This window comes from Sciurus carolinensis, chromosome 1, assembly GCF_902686445.1.
Source record: "Sciurus carolinensis chromosome 1, mSciCar1.2, whole genome shotgun sequence".
Classification (NCBI taxonomy): domain Eukaryota; kingdom Metazoa; phylum Chordata; class Mammalia; order Rodentia; family Sciuridae; genus Sciurus; species Sciurus carolinensis.
This window is the reverse complement of record NC_062213.1, coordinates 177667795-177693109: the sequence shown is the minus strand read 5'-3', so window position 1 is coordinate 177693109 and position 25315 is coordinate 177667795. Positions and strand designations below refer to the sequence as shown.

The window sequence follows — 25315 nt, the reverse complement described above, 5'->3', positions numbered from 1 at the left end:
CAAAACTTAACCTGTGATGGGAGTACAGCACAGCCCCACTCTCCAAGGGGGACACACACACACACACAGTGGGCAGGTAGTCCCATTCCTGGCTTAAAAATATTTTTTTTTAAATCTTTTTTTTTTTTTTTTTTTCCCTGCTACTGGAGATTTAACCCAGGGACGATTTACCATTGTACCACATTCCCAGTCCTTATTTTTTATTTTGAGACAGGGTCTCACTAAGTTACTGAGACTGACCTTGAACTTGCAATCGTCCTGTCTTGGCCTCCTGAGTTGCTAAAATTACAGGCATGTGCCACAGTGCCAGGCTAATTTCTCTTTTAAGACAGCAGTGGAGGTAAAAGGAAATGTGTTCTTGAATGTGAACCAGACTGAATTATTCCAGATTTGCTACGAGCTGTGAGAATTTAGGCAAGTTAATCTGAGCCTGTTTTCTCTTCTGTAAAACTGCAATAAATTGATGTTTCAGGTAGTGTTGTGTAAGTGAAATCAGAAGCAGCCAGGGGCTGTGGGTAGATCATGGGATTGGTCCAAAGCCCGCCCCCTCATGTGAGAGAGACTCCTGGTTCAATTCCAACTTGCCTAGTCCAACTCGCCTGCCTGTTGCTTGACTGCTTTCACATCGATAAAGTCAGGACCCCAACTATTTTCACAGAATGGCTGTACTTGGTGCTTTACTAGCAGTCTGACACCCCTCCCACATCAGTCCACAATCCCCATGCTAATCTAGCTCCCAGGCTAGGTTCACAGCAATGGTGCCAATGAAAATTACTTTCTCTGCACTTGGATAATTTGAGGATTCAATATGAATAGCCCATACTCACAAGAGGCTTTCCTAGACCCTATCCACCCATCCTCCTCAGCATGACCTAATCCCTCACCATCAGACTCTTGCCTTGCCAAGGAACACTGGGAGTAGCCTTCCAGACCAGTTTCTCAGGATTGGCATTTGCAAGTCTATACCCCCTAAAACCAGAATCCTCCTTTCTTCTCTCTGGGCTGCCCGTGGAAGGCACTGTCACTGAGTATTTGCTCAGCAAATGATAATCTCCAATTTTGCCTTTTGGGAATAGCCCTCTGAGAAAGCAGTGCTGGGAACAAAACTGGAAGCAAAGTGGAGTAGGTACAGGGGAATTCTCTTGGGATGAAAGGACCCTATAAAAAACATGTCTGAAGTTAAATATCAGCTCTGTCACTTGTCAACTAAGAATCAAGACAAGTCACTGTACCTCCACCTGAAGATCGTGGCAACTGGCATACACTGAGCACCACCAAGTTTTATGCTCTGGGTGCTATTCTACACGTTTACATGTGTTGTTGAGATTGCCACATCTGAACTAGCTCCAGTCTTACTCCCTTAGCTGCAACAAATGACATGGACCAATCAGTGTTGTAAGAGTTAACGTAATATATTTATTTTAAGTGCCATTCATGCATATCAGTCTGGCAGCAACAATCCTAATGACACTTGGAATATTTCTTTACAGCACTAAACAGTTACAAAGAATGGGTGCCGCTCATCATAGAGGCAGAATATGAAATCGTGCAATAGCAAAACTGTAGAAACATTAAAACACTGACTGTCCAACAGCAGAACAGAGAGCAGGTTTGTGTTTGCACAAAAAGCCAATGCATTTTCATCACATATATACAATATAGATATGTACACATCACCCTCTGAATGAACAATATCAAAATACTCTATTCCATTTGAAATTATCCCCAGATTGTTTCCCTCCCACTTCAAAGGACATTTGAGAGACACATATTTACAAGAACACACATGAATACATTTACATGTCAAAAACTGCCACAAATGCCAGTCGGATTATTTTCCCGGACAGAGTGCCCATTTGATTACATGCATTTATTATTCTTTTCTCCAAAAGTCTTTAGTCAGTCTAAGCCCAAGACAGAACTTGCTTTTTTGCATTAGCAACTACCAACAGAAATGGCCATTAAAGGGACTCTATGTGACTCACGAAGTAGCCCTGGGTCACAGGAGAGTGGGACAGGTCTGGATGGAGACTGCCTCCTGGGCCATTCCTGGTAAGTTTAAATACTCACAAAAATATTGAGCACTGCAAATCACTAAATGATTGCAAAATGGGAAATTGGCGTCACAAAATTTATAAAATCATTATTGGTGTTTCTATCCAAATCATTCAGTTTAAGAAACTGCATTCCAATACCCAAACTGTTTAAAGTGCACATTTCTACCCAAGCAATCCAGACAGTTTCAGAACAGTTATATTTTGGTGTCTAGGAAACAGTGACTTGAGTAGACTTTTAAAAATCATTCCCCCTTTTTTGAAGCTTTTACTCTGCAGGCTGCCATCTCATCTTGCCTTGATCCTTCTAAGAGGGGCCTGTTGGCTGCCTTTCCAGCATCCTCTGATTTTTACTGATCTGCTGAAACTGAGCTTCCTTTTTCATACCAAGCAAGGTTCAAATGACAAAGAAACATAAAGCTCCTCCTTTCTCCCCAATGTCACCAGCTCTTACCATGGCTGGCTTCCCAGTGACTCTTTCAAGGCAATGCTCCATTTAAAAAACCACACACACAAACACACACACACACACACACACACAAACAAAATGTATGTTTAGTTCAAGTAGAGATTACTCAACCAAAGAATCACTAAGGCTAATTAAAGTGATTTAGCATTTGGCTGATAGAGACCAGAGGTGCTAAAGAAGCAACCAGTGAGCAGTCATTCCTCCTTGATTTGATGGGACCTATTTCCCCATTAAAATTTAAAACTTTTTTTCTTTAAAGAATCAACTCAAAACCTATTCATCAGGGAAAAAAAATCTCATTTCTCCTAGTTTTATTACAAAACTAAGACAATCAATTCATGCAAAGTAACTGTGAGATGACATGAAACAGAACAAAAAACTAAGAAAAACTCCTACAAGGTGGGTTTCATTTCAAAGAAAGTGACCAAATGTCATGCACACACAGGACAACAGAAACCAAAGTCCGCTTAGCAACTGCACTGAAGACGGAGGTAAATGAAGTCTATGTGTAGCTCCATCCTCCTTCCAGTACTACTTAAATGGAAAAAGGGTGAGTAGGGAAACTTGCTTCATGAATCCCGCCATGTTGTTCTGTAGCCCAAATGGTCTTTGATTCAACTTCCAGAAAAATCCTATTTAGCTATTAAGTCTCAATCAGCAGGAATGCTAAGATAGAGAAATATACTCACCTGGTAAAAGAAGTGATGATAAAGAGAATGACACAATGTCCCTCTGATTGTCTTGTCTGTAAACTCTTATCAAGAAAAATAATTCTGTGCTTTTCAAACACCACATTTCTCCTTAGTGAATCCCAATAGGAGTTGAGCATTCACAAAAGGTAGTAATAAATATTAAAATAACACTTCTGAATAATAAATACATAAGTGAATGTGGAGGCATTAATTTGTTTAGAGCCAAGCAATGCCCAGCTTCTAGCCATTGAAACAAATTTCAGAGCTGTCATAATGTAGATTTAGGAAACAGACATTGACAAGGTACAACATATACTCTATATTCTCCCAAGCATCAAAACAAATTTGGTCAGTTCTTTATGCTGCTCAGGAACAACATGCCCCTCTGGATTGTTTGAAGAGTATCAAACTCTGTGTTTGTTGACTTATTGGACAGAATTCATTATTACCCACACTTCTGAAAAAGATTAAATAAAGGAAACTGAGCTTTGGAAAAATCTATTTTCTTTCAGTTCCCTACATCAATTAAAAGCATCCTGCAGAAAATAGCCTAACAAGAATAAAAACTGACAGTAACTTTCTTTTCAAGACATAATAATCCAATTAGAAAAAAATTGAAGCCTTTCAGTAATTTTTGTACATATATTTACACATATGTATCTATAAACTGCTTGCAGCAAAATAGGCTCTGTCTGAAAAATCAGTCTGGCACTTGTGGTTAACATCAAACTGACACAAATATGCAAAAAGCTGTCCAAATCACACAACGGTTAGGAGCTACATAGGGCAGTTGGCAGGGAGACAAACATGTAGTACTTGTTTGGGTCAGATAAAAGCAGTAAGTTATCCAGCTAAATCTTTTTGATTGTCTTCAAAAGAAATTTTGATAACATTGGTGAAATGATTAGCAACTTTGTTTTCTCAACTGGATTCTCTTAAAATCTTTCCCTTCACTGCACAGAAAGGTGACACTGGGGTCTGATGCCTTGCAGAAACAAGCCCTACACAATTGAATCCCAGTCAAAGTCATCCTGGATGTCATCTGGAGGCAGGGAGCGCCGTATCTGGAAGGCTTGGGAAGGCATCATGTGCTGCTGGTTCATGGCTCCGTGATGGCCTGGAAGGAAGAAAGCAATGTCAGTAGTGACTTGAGAGAGAAGAATGAAATACACTACCCACTACTGAGCACTTCCCATGTATCAGGTACCCAGCACATACAGTCTGCTTAGTCTATCCATAAACCTTCAACCAAGCGGCTCATATGATCTTCATTTTATAGGTAAACAGGATAGGGTTTAAGAGGATGAGTGAGTTACCCAAAGCCACACTGACAGTAAGGGGACAAGATAAGATCTGAACTCAGTTCACCAGACTCTAAAACTCATGCTTTCCATTATACCAGGCTATAGCAAGAAGACATGAGAAAAGTGTGACACAACAGTTTGTCTTATAGTCTGTTCTGTTCCAATACATTTGGGTAACAAACTGGCTCACGCAAGAATAGTAAGGAGAATGATGTCAGTGTACTACTGATGTCAGACTGGGTCATAATGAATTTTCCACAGCAAGTTAATTTTTGAAGTGAATATAGAGAACAGCAACACAGTGGACTGCAGTAAACCATGGAGAAAGAGTTGAGTCCACAATTCCTGCTCTACCTGCATTCTTCTTGGATCACTCTGGCATCTGTCTGATCTTCCCAATTTCAGTGCATTCTGCGCCCCTGTCTCTGTATCTTGACAGATCCCTTCCAAATCAGTTTCATAGAACTCACTCTTTTATTGGAATTAAGTATATCCTTTTTAGTTGTTAAATTTTTTATTGAATCATTATTTTTGTTAGTACTCAGATGACAAAATTTTTACTAGTCTCCTAGAACTTCTAACATACAATTATACAAAATGCTGAAGTTTTTAGTATATCCTGGTATGGCAGAAATGCCTGTATGCTTTTTATTTAACAGAAGTTTACAAATTCCCTACCATGCTCTCAGGGACTAATTTATGTGATTTCCGTATAACCCTAAATTTATTCCTCCTAACCACCCCAGGAGCTAAGAGTTCTTAGTTCCCTTTACTAACAGGGAAGCTTAAGCAGGAAGGTTCAGAAGCTTGATCAAAATCTCATAGTTACTAAGCAGTAAAGCACCAGGATTCAAACCCTCACAGTCTGGCTTCGGGGCCTTAACTACTGTATCATGCCACCTACACATTACTAGGTGAGTGCTCAAAAATCAGAGCATCCTTCCCCTTCATCAAAGCACAAGTCACTTGGGCCCACTCCTTCACTACTGTCTGGCACACAATTCTAAGTTTTAAGCAAACCCCCATCCTACACATTACCTTTTCTTTTCCTCAGATAGCCCAAGTTAAGTGTGGTATGATATATGAGAATAACAATGGACTCTGAATCCAGATATTAGGACTTGAGTCTTGGTTTGGCCATCTTCACACTGGGTGGCGTACGCAGGTTCTCTTTTCTTCTCAGTCCCTATTTTCTGACCTAGGTGATCCTTAAGGACCCTTCCTTCTAACAGTATGTTTCAGTCCCCTAGCTAAATGTAACTTTCCTTATATTTAGGAACATAGGAGGAGAAAAGCTTATCAACTAAGCTTATCAACTCACCTCCTCTATAAGTATCCCTAAAAACTATAGCTGAGAGAACTACAGTGGAAAAAATGGAGCAGAATCTACAGGAGCTAATCAAAATAGGTTCCCTAAGGCTGCTAATTGCCTGTCAATGTCCTATCCTTGCAGATACTCTGTCCCCAGATCCCCAACAGAAATTCACTCCTTTCTGAAGCAGTCTCATTCATTATGGGGACATCTTAAGCTTTTTAAAGAACTTTTTACATTTATTTTTATTGGTACAATATAATTATACATAGTAGAAGGATTTATTGTTACATACTCATGTGTGCACACAATAGAACAGTATAGTCTGATCAGTTTCATACCCTAGTACCTCTCCTTCTCCCTTCCTCTGGTTCTCTGGTTCTACTGGTATCCTTTCTAGTTTAATGAGACCACGTACCTTTTTTTCTCTGTAAGCTTCAACATATGAGAGAAAACAAACAACCTCTTCACTTTCTGCAGCTCAAGCTTTTCAAGAATAAACTCTGAAGCATCAAGTGTAACACACACACACACACACACACACACACACACACACACACTCTCTCACCTGCCATCGTTGTTCCTGGAGTGCTGAGTGCCTGTGGGATATGAGGATAACCAGGGGGTGGCATCACTGAAGGAGGGAGATTTTGCCTAGAGTCTATGTACAAATTTCCTAACCAGATTAAATAGCAGAAAAAAGAAAAATATGTTACCATAAATAAAACAAATAAAGCATTAAGAGCATAACAAAACTATGACCTAAAACTTAACAGGTAACGTAAGGAGGGAGAAGGAAAGAAAAATTACTCTTTTCCAATGCCAAAGTTATGCCAGAAGGTGGTGCTGGCCTTCTGAACAGTCTTCCAGGGTGTGTACACTAGTACTAATTCTGCCACTGCCACTAACTCTCTGTAAGCTCAGAAGCAAGTTATATCTATTGTTGTTGTCACATACCTCATCAATTCACAAGTGTTTTCATACTCACTACTTTATCTGACCTTCCCACTAAGACCACAAGGAGAACAAGACAGAAACTATCATTCCCTTTCTACAAATGAGGCAACTGAAGCTCAGAAAGGTTAACCTGACTTGCCTAAAGACATGAGTTTGACAGGGTTAGGGCTAGAATCCAGATTTCCTAACTACAAACTCTTCCAACTATTGCCTATTTCTCTCTTGCTCTGATTTTCCTCACCCCAAAACAGCCTAATCATGTGTGTTCTACTTTATTAACAAAGTAACCGAGACACACAAAATAACAGTCAAGATCTGTACAAGGTAAAAGTCCCATACCAAGCATATGTGACTAAAAATGTATTAATCTGGAGTGTGGAAATGGGTGTAACAGATCTTAAGCAAATGATATTTAAGAAAGTTCTTAATGTGTTTTCACTGACAGAAGCCATCAAGTGTTAATGGCTCCAAAATGTCAATTACATTACATTATTATGCAAAATAGACCAGGAGGGGGGAAAAACATCATGTTTTCTCCCACCCTACTCTAACTCATAGGGAAGAAGGACCATAAAACTGGTTCACATTGTAAGGAACATCTGGACTTTTAGAAAGGCTACTTCCCTAAGGATTTCTAGTGTTTCATACAAATTACACTAGGATTCTAGCAATGCTATAATTAAACTAAAAGAAAACATTTTTTCCAGAAGAAATTAAAAAGGGAATACTCCCTCCTCCCAAATTAAGAGAAAGCACACTCACTCATTGCTTACAACAAGTTTTCACCTGCCACAAAAAAGTCAGACCTGATCAGGCCCAGGCTTGAGATGGCAACGAAGACCTAACCAAACCAACTGAACCAAACCTCTGACCACACAGATGAGGAAACAGCCAAAGAAGAAGAGAGCCAGAAACGGGAAGAGAATCCAAGACATTTAAGTCCTAGTCACTGCCTTCCAAGATAACATGCCTTTTAAAATAAAGTTCATAGTCAGAACTGAGCTCTCTAACTGACCATACTGATGATTTAGGAAATAAAGCAGGAGAAAAGTTTCGTTTAAGTTATAGTTCCTGTATTCTTGGAGGGGAAAAAGAAAAAAAAAAAAAAAAAAAAAAAAAATCCTGTCCCTAGTTGCTCATCAGTCAATACCTGCATGGCTAATGCACTTTCTAAAGACTGCACCAGGTTGGGGAAGCCACATTACTAAGAGTAATATGGTAAATCATACATTAACACTTTCCAAACTCTGTCCTACAGACTCTCTTTTTACACATTCTCAGAGTCCAAGCCACATCCAAAAGACAAAATTGATTTTTATTGGGGATTAATATTTTTTTATGGCTTTGAAATTCTGACTTTAAAGGCAGAGGAGGTGGGAATTAGAGAAGGGTTATTTATAGGAATAAAGATAAATCTACATTAAACATTCTAAACTTTTTGGAAATTGTCATATTTCTATTACTTTTATTTTCACATAGAAATTTTCATTACTTCTCATTTTCTCTACAGTCTCATTTTAGAGACTGAACAACAAAAACCTGACATTATGTCTATTCTTCAAGTAAAACAAACTTTTTTAGCAAAATAACAAGTTGCCTAAGACAGTGAATTTCATACAAATGAGAGAGAAAATCAAGAAGATTCCTAAGCCCATACCTGCTCCAATGTGTTGGGAAGGTTTTGTTGGATGCATGGCACCATGACAAACATTTTGCTGAACATTACTCTGTGAGTGGATAAGGCCAGTTTGTGTAAAGAACTGATTAAGAGAAGAACAGAGATCAGCAAACTGAACCTGATCTAAAGACCAGTTCTTCAGATCTGCTTGTCTCATACTCTCCATCAGACCTATGAGGAAAGCATTTACAGTTAGCACAGTTCTGCAAATGCTGCAATGAAAATAGCAAGGTACAATTTTTTTTAGCCCTCAAATTTTTCAATGACTCATTTTAAATTACAGCAGATTTGCCCATGCAATGAGGAATGAGAGATTACTCAAAGCCCAATTCTTTTAAATATGGTCAAATTTTCTTTCAGAACTCATCCATAACCCTCTTCTACATCAATTGGCCTACATATTTTATGAATTTTACAAAGTGTTCTTTTTAAGCTACTATCTGCAAAAGAAATGCCTTTATATAAGATGTTAATTTCTACTACAAAGAAACTTAAAATCTCCCAGACAAAACAGAAGCATGTATATTTGGTTATGTATTGGAAAGAACCAGTACTCACCTTGGAATTGGGAAAGGTCTACATCTGACCAATTAACACTGCTGGCAATTCGACAGCTTTCTTTTAGCATATCAAGCGTCGCATACCAATCATTAGGAACACCTATAAAGTAATATTGACAATACTATAATTCTTGAATAGTGAGAGTTTGAAGAATATGTTAAGGGAAGGCAATGAGTTCATCTTATTTTTGACACTGGCTGATCCCTGTCCAGTCTTAGAAAGGGACAGGTACCCATTTTGCCCAGTGTTAGGACATATCTGCTCTGTGAGATAGGCAGAAAGGGTATACTTTCTCTTCATTTTACAAAAGAAAGAAACTGAACTCAGAGAGGTGGTATAACTTAACAAGGTCCCTGTGATGAATCTAATACTTGAACACAAGTCTTCTAACCCCTAGTTAGGCAGCCTAAAAATTGCCATAGTGCTTTATGATATCAAACTTTATGCTATTCTTTTCATTTTTTATAGGATCAAGCACAAAAAGTTATGTAAACCAGTACTTCCTTCTATTTAAAGTTCTATGACCTTAAAAGATATGCTCTTCCTCATTCACTGAGAAAGGCACGCATTTAGAAGCAATACACAGTATAATATAATGCATTGTTGTCCTAAGAGAGATGGGTCTAACAGTGGATGCTTCTTACAAGGAAAATTAGAAAAGAAATGCCTTAACATAGTCCTCCTGCCAAAGTATTGAATGTAAGAAATGCTGATGAGTCCAGGTCAGGACCTTTCTAGTTAGGAATGGTATCCTCTGCAGAATGTGACACCATCAGGAGAGTCTAAGACCCATACTCTGTTCAGAAAGTGGGCACCGGGCAGGGGCCATGGGGCAAGAATTGCCCGCAATGAAAAGGTGCTGAATAGAGGAAAAAAATCATCCATTCAGTGACAGTTGCCAAGTTGCTGTTTTTAGGATCACTCCTGAATGGATGAAGGTGAGAGCTAACACAAAAAGACTTTTAAGAAAAAACCTCAAGGAAACTCTTGGTTGTATCGACTACTGGGTACTTAAAAAATTCTGCTAATATGAATTTTTAAAAATAAACAATGAACCACAGACAACATGACCTTGTCCTCAAGTAGCCCATAAATTTAGGGAGAAATTCGTTGGAGGAGAGAATTTAATTAATGCCCCAAACAAGCTACAAACATTCAAGTCAAGTCATACTCAGATCCTCTAGTCTAAGAATAACTTCAAAGATAAGAAAACCAAGGTTCAAAGGAATTTTATGATTAAAGTCACCCAGGTAATTGATAGCCAAAGCAGTATTAGAATCCAAATCTCTTAATCAGAAGGTCAGAGTAGCACAAAGGCCCACTGAAACAAAATTATGCCAGGAAGTAGGGCATTCTTGCTATGACTGATTTTTTCCACCACTGGGGGTAGTAGTAGGAGGGCTCCATTGACAAATGCTTATTTGATAAGCTATAATAGTACAACCCATGCAGAGAAAATAGGTGAGCTCACCTTACCCATTCAACTTAGTAAATGTCCATTGATTTTAGTCCTTTTAGAGTAACTGGTTGCAGGCTTCAAAATTAGACAGGTCAGGATATACAAACCATTTCTAGCACTTAACAGCAATGTGATATTGAGGAAACTGCTTTACTTCTTTTATTTATATTTTTCTTATCTATAAAATGTGGTGATCTGTATTTGATTTGGGAGGATAATATGAGATACTGCCTAGTACACAATGAGCACTCAAACCACTTCTATTTCTTTCCTGTTTCCTCCCTATTAAAGACAACCTGCTTAGTCCATTCTTTAAAAATGCAAAATGAGTCATTCACAGGGATGAATTATTGTCACAACTGTAGTAATTACTCCTGCCTCCCCACAGTGAAATCTAATTCTTCCTGGGCAAGTTACCACTGGCATAACAGACTGCCAAAGCACATCATAATTTGTTTCCAGCTCTAACAGTACCTTTTTCTTCCCTGGCAATCATTAGACTAAATAAAAAGGCAGGTATGACAAGAGTAACAGACTTCTACAGATGACCCAATCTCTACTCATGAGTCAATCCCCATAATCATATTAAGAATAGGCTTAAATTTCTGAAAAACATACTGGTATTTAAAGGCAGGCAACAGTACTAACTTGATCCCAAAAAAGTTTAAATTCTGGTTTTTATATAACTTTTTTCTCTAGGTGTATATCTAAAAATAATTTCAAGATGTTTAGGAAATATTCCATTAAGGCAAGAACTATTTGCATTTTTGTTGTGGGTGGGTACAGGGGATTGAATCCAGGGGTGTTCTACCACTGAGTTACTGAGATTGGTCTCAAACTTGTGATCCCTTTGCTTCAGACTCCTGGGTCACTGAGATTACAGGCATGTGCCAGTGCCCCAAGTTCACTATTTTTATTTTATTCTAGAACCTAACCAGGAATTACTAACCAGGAAAACAAAATCAATTGTTAAAGTCAAACAAAATATTTAAACATCTGTTTGAAAAATTTTTAAAAACATGCATTAGGTTATTTGTGCTTTCGGTAAAACAAGACAAATGGTTAAAAAACACTATAAAACAGCTTTCGTATTTTTCTTTTTTGGGGGTTTCAGGGACTGAACTCAGGGGCACTTGACCACTAAGCCACATTCCCAGCCCTATTTTGTATTTTACTTAGAGACAGGGTCTCACTGAGTTGCTTAGCACCTTGCTCTTGCTGAGACTGGCTTTGAACTCACAATCCTTCTTGTCTCAGCCTCCCGACAGCTTTCAGATTTAAAGCCTCAAATAACTTCATTGGCAATTGTGGGGAAGAGAAATATCAAAGATTTACTAAAAGTTACAGGTATACTGCTATGTATGAATTTCTTCACATCTCAATCAATTCTTCCCCCAAAACTTGTATGAGACAGCATGTACTATATCTAAGCTCATTTTCTTGACAACAGTCCAAGTGCCTGAAACAATGATCAATGTTTAACTGGTGGATAAGAACTAGCACTTTCTAGTATTTAGAAATATTCCTTCCAAGATAAATCTCACCATAAGATACATCCTTGCTTGTATAGTTTGATCAAAATGGATTCTACTGTCATATATAACTAAGAAGAACCAATAAAATAAAAAATTTTAAAAAACAATCTCATCAGTGATGGGCAAGAGATCAGCTAAACAAGCTGAAGGAAGGGCCTGATACATGTTGTTTGCTGGGGACTGAACCCAGGGCTTTGTGCCTGCTAGGCAAGCAATGTTAACACTGAGCTATCCTCAGGCCCTTTATATTTCTCATGTTACCCAGGCTGGCCTCAAACTTGTGATTCTCTTCCCTCGAAGCCTCCCAAATAGCTGGATTATGGGCATGTGCCACTGCTGCCTGAGAGGACCTGTACTTTGCATAACTCTGAGGGGCCCCATTCACGTGGTAAGTCCATGCCCATGGTACTCCCTTGGAATTCCACATGGCAAAGACTGTCTGGCTTGTGAAAAATGTCAGTTAGGTACCTTGCCAGAAATTATCAACACCTGTCTATCTTTCTTTTTTTTTTTCCTTCAATACTGGGAACTGAATACAGGCACACTCTTCTACCACTAAGCTAAATATCCAGTCCTTTTTAAAATTTCTATTTTGAGCAATTTCTATTTCTATTTGCTATGCTGCCCAGACTGGCCTTTAACTTGTGATCCTCCTGTCTTAGCCTCCTGAATAGTTGGCATTACAGGTGTACGTTGCCATACCCAGTCCATGAAGACTGACTGACTGATTTTGGTACCAGGGATTGAACTCAGGAGCACTCTATCACTGAACCACATCCCCAGCCCTATTTTGTATTTCATTTAGAGACAGGGTCTCACTCAGTTGCTTAGCGCTGTACAGTTGCTGAGGCTGGCTTTGAACTTGTGATCCTCCTGTCTCAGTCTCCCAAACCACCATGAAGATTTATTTTAAGAGCAACAGATTTGGGGGTCAGAAGTAAGGGCAGGGTATAAAGAACGTTTTTTTCTTTATAATCTTTCATCCTAGAGATCAAATACCTGAATAGCAATAAGAAGAGGGGGTATAGGCATGATTAACTATATGAAAAGTGTTAGTCTAGGCATTTTGCTTTTGTAGTCTCAATGATTCTCATGACACTGTACACCATGGAATTTAGATTCATTTTTAATAGGCAAGCTAATAACAAGACAAAAGAAGTTAAGTAATTTGCCCAAGGTTACAGCCATAATGAGGGTTCAAATAGAGGTCTTCATAACACAAACCTGTGCTTTCATGTAGAATCATACTGCATCAGAAGAAATACATCCCACACCTTCCTTTTTTTGTGGTACTAAGGACTAAACCCAGGGGGTACTCTGCCACTAAGCCATATCCCCAGATCCCAAGGATTTTTTGTAAAATTTTGAGTGTCTGGCTAAGATGCTGATCAAATTTGTAATCCTCCCACCTCAGTCTCCTGAATCACTAGAACTGCAGGCGTGAGCCACCACACCCAGCTCCCCAATTCCTCTCAAAGGCTCACTGGAAGTAGTGGCCAGAAGAATAAGCCTACAAGGTTTGTTGAGTTTGGCTATGATTCCATAGTAAATTCTAACTGGGAAAATCCCCACGTCAACTTATAGGTTAAACAAGTTGCAACTATAGAATTATAGCAAGGAAACACAAAAGGAGACAGGTGAAAGGAGTTTTAAATAAATGCTACATGAGGCCCACAAAACAAAGAACAGATCTTAATTCACAGTAAGCCATACACATGCCAGGAGATGAAAACTTACCAGAATTACAGGATACCTGTTGTGGTGGTGGGGGTGCCTGATGTGTTAACGTCTGATGCTGATGGTTCGGATGGTGCTGTATGTGTTGATGTGGAGAGGGGTGCTGGGGGTGAGGGGACTGGAGCTGGCTGTGTTGCTGTGGGTGAGGTGCTGTGTGCTGGGGACGCTGTGGGTGCTGTGGTAAACCATGCGGTCGATGGGGTGTATGTGGAGACGGCTGTGTGTGCATCTGGGGGTGGGACAGTGAGACTTGTGCAACAGAATTGCTGCCCGTGGTGTTGAGGCCACTGCCATGACTGTTGGTCAGGCTGCTTTGGTTGCTGTGTGGGTGAGAGCTCACTGTACTGCTAGGAGAGTGCTGATAGGAACACGAAGTGTGGGACTGCTGGGAAGATTCAGAAGGGATGTTCATCAAACCTAAAACAGTCAAAGAGAGCAACATCATTCACAGTCAGATTTCAATTGTATTGTATGACAAACATCTGCTAAATTTTTAGAGAGCAAAGCATTCTTGTCTTAGGAAGCAATAGCAGTTCAGTTTAACAAGTGTTTGTGGAATATCCACCATATAGCAGGCTCTGGGATTACTGAGAAAAGAAAGAAACACCATTCCCTGCCCTGGAGTAGTGCATGGTTTACAGAAAGAGACAAGACATTTAACAAGATTATGGCCCATGATTTAAGTACTTAAGCAAAAGTATACAACAGAATATAATAGCTTTGCTCCTTGACTGTTTAGCTAAGAAGGGGCTAGAGATACAGACAGACATCTTCCTTAGAAACACAGCTATCTGAGTTGAGTCTTCAAAGCTGGATAAATACTAGGTAAAAAGTAGGAAAGGTGTTGAGTCACACTCAGGATGTTTCTCTGTAGGTATGAAGACCAAGACTTTGAAGATGAGGGGAGAAATAAAGCCTCGTTATTTTTGATTTTTTTTTTTTTTTAATCTCTGACTACTCCAAAAACATTATGCCCAAGTGGCTAGGGTCCCTAAGACTAAGCAAAACAAAAAAGCCACCTCCACTCTTCTTCATTATTCTATGGAACATTCTTGAAGTACAAGGAGTCTAGGGTCTGAAAAGTGGATACTTTATAGTACCAGAAAGTAAAGGATCAAAACCTTTGCACTGTCATTTACACTCTCTCACTTTGAAAAGTTATTAACTTCTACGAACCACAATTATCTCACCTCTAAATGGGCATGGTAATAATACCCACTTCAAAGAGTTGTGAGGATTAAATATCAAGGTGTAAATGCGAGAAGAGCTCAGTAAATGTTAGCTGCTCTACAAAAATGATTAGGTCAGAGGTGCCTAATGTTAAATAATGCATGTCTGGTGTGAGGTAGTTAGTAAATCTTAACTGACATGTTTGGTTTTACACAACTAGGCTACTTTCATATCCCAAAGGACAGTCTATGTAATGTTTTACTGCACCAAATATAAAGAATTCTCTATTGGATGAAAAAAAATTTTCACAAGACATTATCAGTTAATAAAGGAATCAAGCTTTTTAACAAAAATAAAATTGTTCTCATACTTATAAGTAAAACTACTTGGGCACACTGAAGAACAATCATAAAACCTAACAAGTTAAGGTTTTTATGGTAGAAGAGTTAATAATAAATGTTCTTGGGCTGGGGTACAGATCAGTGGAAGAGTGCTCTCCTAGTATGCATGAGACTCTGGCTTGGATTCCCAGCACCGAGAGAAAATAAAAAGTTCTATCTTGCCTTAGAAAATTGTCGTTAACATTTGGTGGAAATGCAATACTACATACCACTTTTAGGATTAAAATCTGATTTTAGTATGGTGTGTAAAATAAAGATTCAGATCTACCACTAGCCAGTATGTTCACTTATAAGTGCCATTCATAAAATCACAAACTTTATGCTACTATATTCCAACAGCTACCTCTGCTAATGCCAGTCAGAAGAAAAATAAGACCCATCCATTCTTGTGGTGCCTCATTCACCAAACACACTACATTTCAAACATCACTAATTAATCATGACAGTCTTTCCCATATGATATAGATGCAGTCAGAATTCTTCAATACAGTGCTCCAGGACACCTTAGTAACCAACTAAAGTGGGCATACAAGATGACTTATTTGCCATTCCTGTGCCTGACTAAATATATACAGAATAAATACATACAGAGCATAGCACAGGCACAAAAGGTATAAGAAAATTATCTGACTGCGATGATAATATTCGAATATTAAGGAACTTTATAACCACTATTGTGTAAAAATAATTAACATACCATTTCTCAATAAAATTTATGTTACAAAAAAGGTATTTGAAAAAACTCACCTTGTTGACTAAGTGACTGCTCAAAAACTGACTTATAAAGGCTCCGAAATGAGGCACTAAGATCTTCAAATTATATTCTGGGAAAAGTAATTGTTTTTCTCGTTCTGGAAGGTTGTACTGTGGCTGCTGCTGAGGAGTTAATGATTGAGAGACTGGTTCAGGATGGTTTGTGACCTAACAAAAGAAAATGCAACTAATTCAGAGGCTCTATATTGCAACTGGTTTGTTACATGACACACTTAACTGAAAACATTAGTGTAAACATACAACACTGGAATCCAAAAGAAATCAACTGTCTTTTGGACATTCTCTAGCTGGCTGCACCCTTATGGGTACAGAGAGCAAAATCATTAATGTGGATCTTAAAAACCACAGAAATCTAATCCAACTTCCATATTCAGGGAAGAGGGGGGAAAATGATGCCAAAGATGATAAAAACACATACTGAGTTAGAGCTGGAACCTTCCATTTCTGGAGAATCATCTTGATTTCTACAGAAACAACTAGGTCTCAAATTCCACTATACTACGAAGCTACTAACTTTTCTTTCATTTTTACAATTATTCTTTAAGAAAATAAACTCATATACTATGAGCACTGTGAGCAAATGTGTGGCATTGCCCAAAAAAGCTTGTAGTTTCAATATGCCTAACTTCATTCTTAGAGGAATTTTGGTTTTGTTTTGTTTTGAATGAAATTGAAGGTAAATAAGAATGAAGAAATAAAAATCAAAGGAGGCACTTGGGGACTGGCTCAGTGGTAGAGCATGTGCCTAGCATGCACGTTCAATCCCCAGTAACAAACAAGAAAAACCAAAGGACAATCTGAGGAAAAATAATAGATCGGGGCCTTCAGCTATATAGTGGGGAGGGAAACACCAAAACATTTAATATAAGAATTATCTTGGAAGGCAGCAAAACAAGAAATAAAATTAACAGGAGATCAGATCAGCTGTATTAAAGACTATCATAAGATAGAAAACAACTATTTGTTTGGCATTTTGAAAATTAAAATCTGAAAACTCACTGAAAATTTACCCAGCCATTCAAAAAGATGCCCTTAAGGATTCTGCACTAACCTGGAAAAACATGAATCTTATGTACGAGAATTGCTCCACCATTGGCACTACTGTGACCAGGCACCACACATATCATGTGGGCACTGCAAAGTGGGAGGATGATTTAAACCTTAGGGGAACAGCTTGACTACCCTGGAACATGAGATAACCAGTGGTCTCACAAAGCAAATTCTCATTTGCTCTCCTGTCTTGTGTGAGGTGGCCATGGGGCAGCTTTTGCACCTTTCTCATCTGCCTCCCAAGAAAGGTACAGCTGCAGGTCATATAATGGCTTAGCTGTAGTATGAAATCTGTTCCTCTACTGTAGAATGACTCAGTACTTGTGTAGTCTGTCATTTCTATCTATTGGTTTGGTGTGGCTGTGTGGGATAGAGGGAACTGACATGATGATCTGGCTTACATGAAGACTGCATACTGTATATTTCTTATACAGATTCATTATATACTTACAGTAAGTCTTGCATAGATTTCAAACAGTCTGTACAAGTAATAAAACTGCCTCTTTCCATAAGAATTCACTATTTTGCAGGTTCAATCTGTGGACATGTGACAAACCCAAGCAGTAGCAGCCATTGCAATGTTCCTTAAGGACTACCTAACCACTTGACATTTTGTTATTAGATGAAAATAGCAGTCTACAATGTCTACTTTCAACAGGGAAATTTAACCCACTTAAACTTGATAGGTGTAACAGACTTACTAGTTTTCACTTTTGTCACCTAGTTCTATAAATGCTCCTGTAATTTTTTTTCCTTTTATTGTATTCTGTGATACTGGACTCTGTATACTTTGATTTCTGTTCATCTCAAGTTTTTTTTTTTTGTACTCAACAATTTAAAATCATTAATTTTTTGCTTAGTTTGTTTCAATGCTCCAAATATTCCTTTTTCTGTCATGACTCCAACATGACTAAGTCTTTAAATTAATTCATCTTCTGATCAGCTAAGCACAGTAGGCTTTCTATATCCATGCCTCCACATCCACTGATTCAACCAACTACAAACTGAAAATATTTGGGGGAAAAAAAATGTGTATGTACTGAACAGATGTAGACTTTTCCCCATGCCGTCATTACCTAAATAATATAACAACTACTATATCACATTTACATTGTGATCTAGAGGTAATTAAGGTATATGAAGGATGTGTACAGGTCCAAATACTATGCCATTTTATATAAGGGATTTGATTATCCAAATTTCATAACCCCCAGGGGGTCCTAGAACCAATCCCCCAAGTGATTACTGTCATTTTTTTCAGGAAGGACACCTAAAAACAAAGGCAGGATACTTTCTACACTCTGCCTATAAATGACTGACTTTCTTTTACCTTCACATATAAGTGAAAATTTGGCTGGGTGTAACACTTGTTATTCCAAACCTACACCCTCAAAACTGTACAGTACTCCATTATCTGCTGACGCTTAGTAGTACTGATGATTTGTGTTTCTTTATAAGTAACTTATTTCTTCTGTCAGAGTATTTATAGGGGTGATTATTTTTCAAATTTTTTAATTTGCCACAATGTCTCTAAATATGGATTTTTTTCTAGCAATTTTTCTTAGAACTCAGGAACTCCTAACTTCTATTACTTCTGAAAACTGCCTCTGTATGACCTTTTTTGATTTTTTTCAGCAGAGGTACTTACAATTCTAAGTTTTCCATATTTTTTGTCTTCTTTTACATAATTTTTACTCCTTTTTTTGTTTCTTCTGCATTCTGAGAGAATATTTTTTCCAAAACACTGAAGACAATTTTGAAGAGTCAAATTTGTTTTTTTCCTTATATTTAATGTGAACTTTAATTCTGCTAATTTTTGTTTCCCTTGCATTATTTTCTTATCTCAAGTCCCTCCCTTTATATCTTTGTCCTGTGTGAACTTTTTCCTATTTACTCATTGTGGAACAGGGAGTGATCTGGTAAGATTGAAGTTATATTGATGAACAATGTAATGATGCAGCTCTTAGGTTTTGTTCTCTTCCCAACTGTAAGGATCATAGTAGATGGTTTGGAAAGAAATATCAGATAACCCAAGGGTCATGTAACAGGTAACAGATTAGCATGGGGCATTACTTATACCCAGGTTCCTTTACAGTCTGGCAATTCCCCCCAAGAAGAATAAAAATATCATCAACTATAGTTCTACTATAGCATATTTTTTCCTACTCTAATTACTTTCCGCTTAGACATAGAACAGATATTTCAGCATTTAATACAGCACAACCATCCATATATTTGCTTTTAACTCAGTAAAATACAAGCACCAAATTAAAACATTACCCAGATAGAAGTTTGCTCTACTTATTAAATTAATAAACTGATTAGTGAAAAAATGCAATTTTTCATTTTTTTGCATTTTAATTAAAATTGGTTTAAGCAAATTTAAGTTAGTTTTGGATAAATGATTATCCAAAAAGAAGTCAATTCACCAAGACTTACCGGGGTATAACTATGCACACTCCCAACACTGTTCAAATTAACAGATGCCAAACTCTGGTCTGAGAGACTGTTGTTAAGGCTACTGCGTGGGCTATCACTACCATCCTGATCAGTGTTGTACAATGTTACCTGGAATGAAAAAGAGAGCAACAACTGAATAAGTAGTTCCTAAAATACTTTTAAAGCAGTTTTACAAAAAACACAATTGAGCAGGCATATGGCAAGAAGACAAAACATCAGTGGTCTTTCCTTCAGCATTAACCCAATTCCATGCTCCTCATTATTAACTCCACGTTCTCCATGAAATAATTTGCTCAATACTTTTCAACTAAAGATCATATCTATCGAGTAATACATAAATTCAATTTATCAGGCATAATTAGTTAACAAAAATTATGCCTGTAGTAAGATTACATATTTTTACTGTTAAATATTTCTACAATGCACAAGTTCATTTTTGTTTAAACTCTAAACAAAATTACTGCTCTATCAAAATCTTAGGCATGAAAAACACTATACAAACAAAAAAAACTAGGATTAAAGAAAATCACAGGGACCAGTATTTATGATATTACAAATTGGAAACAATGTCCTATACTCATAAAACTATAGATATGTGATCGAATTTTAAAAAATAATATGCTATTGTACATATTAGATGTGAAGGACTCTATATCAAACTCTTAACAATATGATAAACTGGAAGGGGATGGGAACTGCTATGGACTTTTACCATTGATAAGGTTAATTAGTACAGTTTGTCTATAATAATCATTGCAGTTTTTAATTAGAAGGCAAAAAAAGTTGTTTTTTTTTTTTTTTTTTTTTTAAAGAAAACTAGCCTTATATGTTCTTCAAGGTTCTGTTCAGATGCTATTCTCCACTTTTCCTTCTATGCTTCTTCTTCCATGAGAACAATTAATACATTTGCCTCTATGTTCTAACTAATTTGTAGCAAATTTTTATCTGCTACTAGACTATTACCTCCCTCCTTGGATTTCCCCATAAGTAACTGAAAACGACATAGAGCTTTCTGCTCAGTATGAGTTATCAGTTACCAACTGATCATCCTCTCTGTGTTAAAAACAGGGTTATGCTCAATGCTCGCTAACATTTGCCAAAAAAAAAAAAAAAAAAACCGGTGGAATACATGAAAAACTAGGTACATACATCTCTACACTTAAGGCAAAACCAAAGTGTCCCACATTTGCATCAGCTGGAAATAAATGTCTAGGAAAAATGTAAGGGGAAAAAAAAATAATAATGAAGAAAATTCTGGCCAAGATTTTTTTTGGTGAATAATTACAGTATAAATTTCACAAAATCAACACTAAAGAACCCTATGAATAATTAAAAAGCTACAAAACATTATTAACAAATTACAAACATCCCATGGTCATTTTCTCAGCTGCTCATTCTCTCCTGTCCATCTACCACTCAAGCCAGAAATACTCTTCATCATTTTGGACAATGCATTTTGTTTTTACTTGGAGGGAGGATAAACATTTTTATTGAAATATATAAAAAAAAAGTGCACAAATTATTTTATTTTTTGCAAGCTGGGTACACCCATGTAATCACTACCCAGATCAAAGTATAGACTAGCACTTCTCCAACTCTGATCTCCTACCTCTTTCTTCAGTCTTAAAAATTAAGAAGCCACCAGCTGAGCATGGTGGCACGCGCCTGTTATCCCAGTGGCTTGGGAGCCTGAGGAGGAGGATCGCAAGTTCAAAGTCAGTCTCAGCAACAGAGGTGCTAAGCAACTCAGTTAGACCCTATCTCTCAACAGAACACAAAATAGGGCTGGAGCTGCGGCTCAGTGGTCAAGTGCCCCTAAATTCAATCCCTGGTACCCCTCCCCAAAAAAAGGAAGCCAGGGAGGTTCTGTAACTGGTGTATTTGAAAGTAAAATTCATGTAAAAATAACAATTACAAACCCAATTACACATTAAAATGAAAATATGTTCCCCAATAAATAAGATGAGAAGAGTAGTACTATTTTACATCTTTGTAAATCTAAATCTCTAACTTAACAGAAAACATAAGATTCTGCTTCTACATTTAATCTGTTCCAAAGTGCTGTTTGAGTGGAAGTGCAGAAAGAAAACTTGGTAATAAAAGGAATGTTTTCATCAACTTTACATGTAACTGTGGATACTCTTCTTGATACTACACCAAAACACAACAAATGTTTGTTTTGCCAGTACTGGGGCCTCACATCGAGTTTCATCTCCAGTCCTTTTTACTTTTCATTTAGAGACAGTGTCTCACTAAGTTGCCAGGCTGGCCTCCAACTTGCAATTCTCCTGCTTCAGCCTCCCCAGTCACTGGGATTACAGGTGTGGCTCCTACATGGCTCAAGTGACAATTTTAAAAAGATAAACTGCAATGTGGTATGTGAAACTATGGCAATAAATTTTTTATGCTCTGCTCCATTAAAATCTACTGTTCTACCTTGTACTTTAAATGAATCGTTTATCAAAGCATAATTTTATAACATCATATATTGGTCATTTGGAAAATAATGATTTGCCAAATTATGCAGACCTTCTGTATGTTGTTGTATTTCATCTTACAACATCAAAAATTACACTCGTTAACATCATCCCAATCTCATTAGAAACATCTTTTTAAAAACTGGGACTCAGACTCACTGTAATTAATATGTCTCCCTAAATTCATTTTCTTCCCCCACCCCACTTAAAAGCTCAATTTTTACCACAGGAAACAGACATGAACAGTTGTTTTCCTTGAAATGACCAGATTCACTTTGTTCATTTTCAAGAAAGTATCTGACAAACACTAAGATTAAATAATCATTATCAGTTGTTCTTTCAAGTAAAAACAGTGATCTATGAAAACAGTAGGTAATTGAGCTACCAACTCAAATCTCACAAACAGCTTTTCTTAAAGCAACCACTGCATATCAGTACCTAACAAATGTTTCATGCATCCTCCCATGTCATCGTACAGTATACTAAAAGATGTAAACTGAAAGGCTACAACTTAATAAAACTACTTTCCAAAATAAAGGTTTTTTTAAAAACTCAGTGTACAGCAGTAAAATACAATGACTGTACAGTTATATGTTATTGCCTTGATCTGTGTTAAAATGCCACAGGTGTACACACCATCACTTTTGTCACAGCAATGAAAATAAAAATATAAGAAAAAGACAAATGTCTATTATTAAGAAAACAGTTTAGACCTCATGGACTCCCTATAAAGGTCTTGGTTACCCATGCAGCCACAGACCTACCAAAGTCTGAGAATTACTGATACACTATAGCACCAGCACTCCAGAAGGCCTGCTGTGCTCTCTCCCAGTCATCCTTCAAAATTAACTGATAATCCTTCCACATTTCCTGTCATAAGTAACCTCTACGTGGACTTCTATCAGTACTGAAAGGTAAGTAGAACCATGTATCATATGATTTCCTTTTCACAAAGTCTTGTTTTTCACTGCATTAATATCTGTTCTTAATCTTTACGATTTCTATTTTATTTTAAAATGAACTTAGGGGTGGAGCTAGTTAGGTCTCTCTAGACACACCGAAATCATGTGCAACTTTATTGGCAGTTTACATAATACACAAATGCTCTACCACTGAGAACTTTGTTATTTTATTATTTATATTTAGGCCTCAAATTCACCTGAAATTGACTTTAATACAAAAAAATGTGGTTTTTTTTCCCCACTCATTGATTTAGCACCACTTAGTTCTGTTGAGTTTACTCTTATGCCAATACCACACTTATAATAGTTTTCTGCCTGAAAATTGTACATCTCTTTAGTTATATTGTCTTTGTTTTAACTCAGTGATTTTTAGTTTCTATATAAAGTTCATCCTTCATTTAATCTTCAGTATTTCATGTTTTTGAATTGCTAACATGTTACCTTTTAAATTTTACTTTCTGTGGCTAGTACAACTGATTTCTAAAACCATGATCTTTTAATAAGAAACCTTGCTAAATTTACTTATTAAAGCTCTAAAGACTTTATCTATAGATTTCTTTTTAAAATTTTTTATCAGTGCACTGTAATTATACATAATAGTTGAATTCATTGTTACAGATTTGTACACCCACATAAAAAAAAATGGTCAATTTCATTCCCCAGTACCTCTTTTCCTCTTCCTGCTCCCGTTCATCTATCTACTTCATTGGTCTCCGTTATATTTTCATGAAACCTTCCCCACTTCACACACATTTTCCCCCAATTTTTCCTTCCAGCTTCCACATACGAGAGAAAAACATGACTCTTGACTTTCTGAGTATGGCTTATTTCACATAACATAATGCTCTCAAATTCCATCCTTTTTTTCTACAAATGGACATAACTTCATTCTTCTTTATGACTGTATAAAACTTCATGGTATAATATATATCACATTTTCTTTATCCATTCATTGGCTAACAGACACCTAGGCTGGTTCCAAATTTGGCTACCGTGAATTATGCTACTATAAACATAGGCATGCAGTATCACTATGGTATGCTAACTTTAATTCTTTTGAATAAGTTTAAATTCTTTCAGTAGTATAGCTGGGTCTCATGGTGGTTCCATTACTAGTCTTTAGAGGAACCTCCATGTTCATTTCCATAGTGGTTATAACAATTTACAATTCCATCAACCGTGTATTTATGTGTTCCTCTTCCTCCATTCTCAACAGCATTTATAATCATTTGTATTCTTGATGACTGCCATTCTAAATGCTGTGAGATGAAATCCTGGCATAGTTTTGATTTGCATTTCCCTGATGGTTAAAGATGTTGACTATTTTTTCATACATTTGTTGGTATTTCTTCTCTTTCAAAGTGATTATCTACCTCATTTGCCTCCCTGTTTTGTTTTTTTGTGTGTGTTTTCTTTGGTGTTAAGTTTTTTTGAGTTTTGTGTATAGTCTGAATATTAATCCTCTGTCAGAACAACATCTGGCAAAAAGATCTTCTCCCATTCTGGAGGCTCTCCCTTCACATTCTTGTTTCCTCTACTGTGCAGAAGTCTCTTGATTTGATGCCATCCCACTTACTAAGTCATTCAGAGTCCTATTGAAGAAGCTGTTGCCAGTGCCTGTATGTTGGAGCTGCTTCTAGTAATTGCAAAGCTTCTGGTCTAATTCCTAGGTCTTTGATCCATTTTTAATTGACAATTCTTTTAAATTTTCTGGGTAAACAATCATGTTATATGTGAATAATGACCCTATAATCTGGGTTTCTTATGTCTTCCACGTGTCCATGAAACATGTTCAATGTATAACTGTTTAAAAATATTCTTTTCTAAATTAATTCTATCATCTGTGTCATTTCTGGGTTTCTGATTTTCTTCACATTATAGGTTGTTTCCTACTACTTTTTTGTTTGGCTGAATTTTACCTTGCTTTTATGCTTATAATTTTATATTCCTATAAATATTCTTGAGCTCCTCATTTGCTGATTATTGCTATTATATAAGTACTTTAAACTTCAAAGATCTCTCATATTTTTATTGCTTCTTCCACCTTCATTGGATTTGTTTTTGTTTCTAGATACTTTAATTGTTAATATTGAGCATTTGTTTAGTCTAGATACATGTAATTAAAGCTACTACTTTAACTACATCTCACAGGTTTTGATGTCATATTTGTACTTTTGATCAATTCCAAGTATATTCTAATTTCTACCAGGATGTTTCTTTGATTCACAGGTTATTTATAACTTCACTACTTAACTTGCAATTT

At 37.0% G+C, this 25315-nt stretch overlaps 1 protein-coding gene across 1 annotated transcript in view; it reads right to left on the bottom strand.

The window, feature by feature from the left end:
- Positions 1-1400: 1400 nt before the first annotated feature.
- Positions 1401-25315, bottom strand: part of Foxj3 (forkhead box J3) — a 108841-nt gene continuing 84926 nt past the window's right edge. The window contains 8 exon segments of the mRNA XM_047552177.1: positions 1401-4332; positions 6400-6507; positions 8446-8637; positions 9025-9126; positions 13759-14175; positions 16077-16148; positions 16151-16250; positions 19593-19721. Coding sequence (XP_047408133.1) covers positions 4217-4332; positions 6400-6507; positions 8446-8637; positions 9025-9126; positions 13759-14175; positions 16077-16148; positions 16151-16250; positions 19593-19721 — 1236 coding nt within the window. The 3' untranslated portion in view covers positions 1401-4216.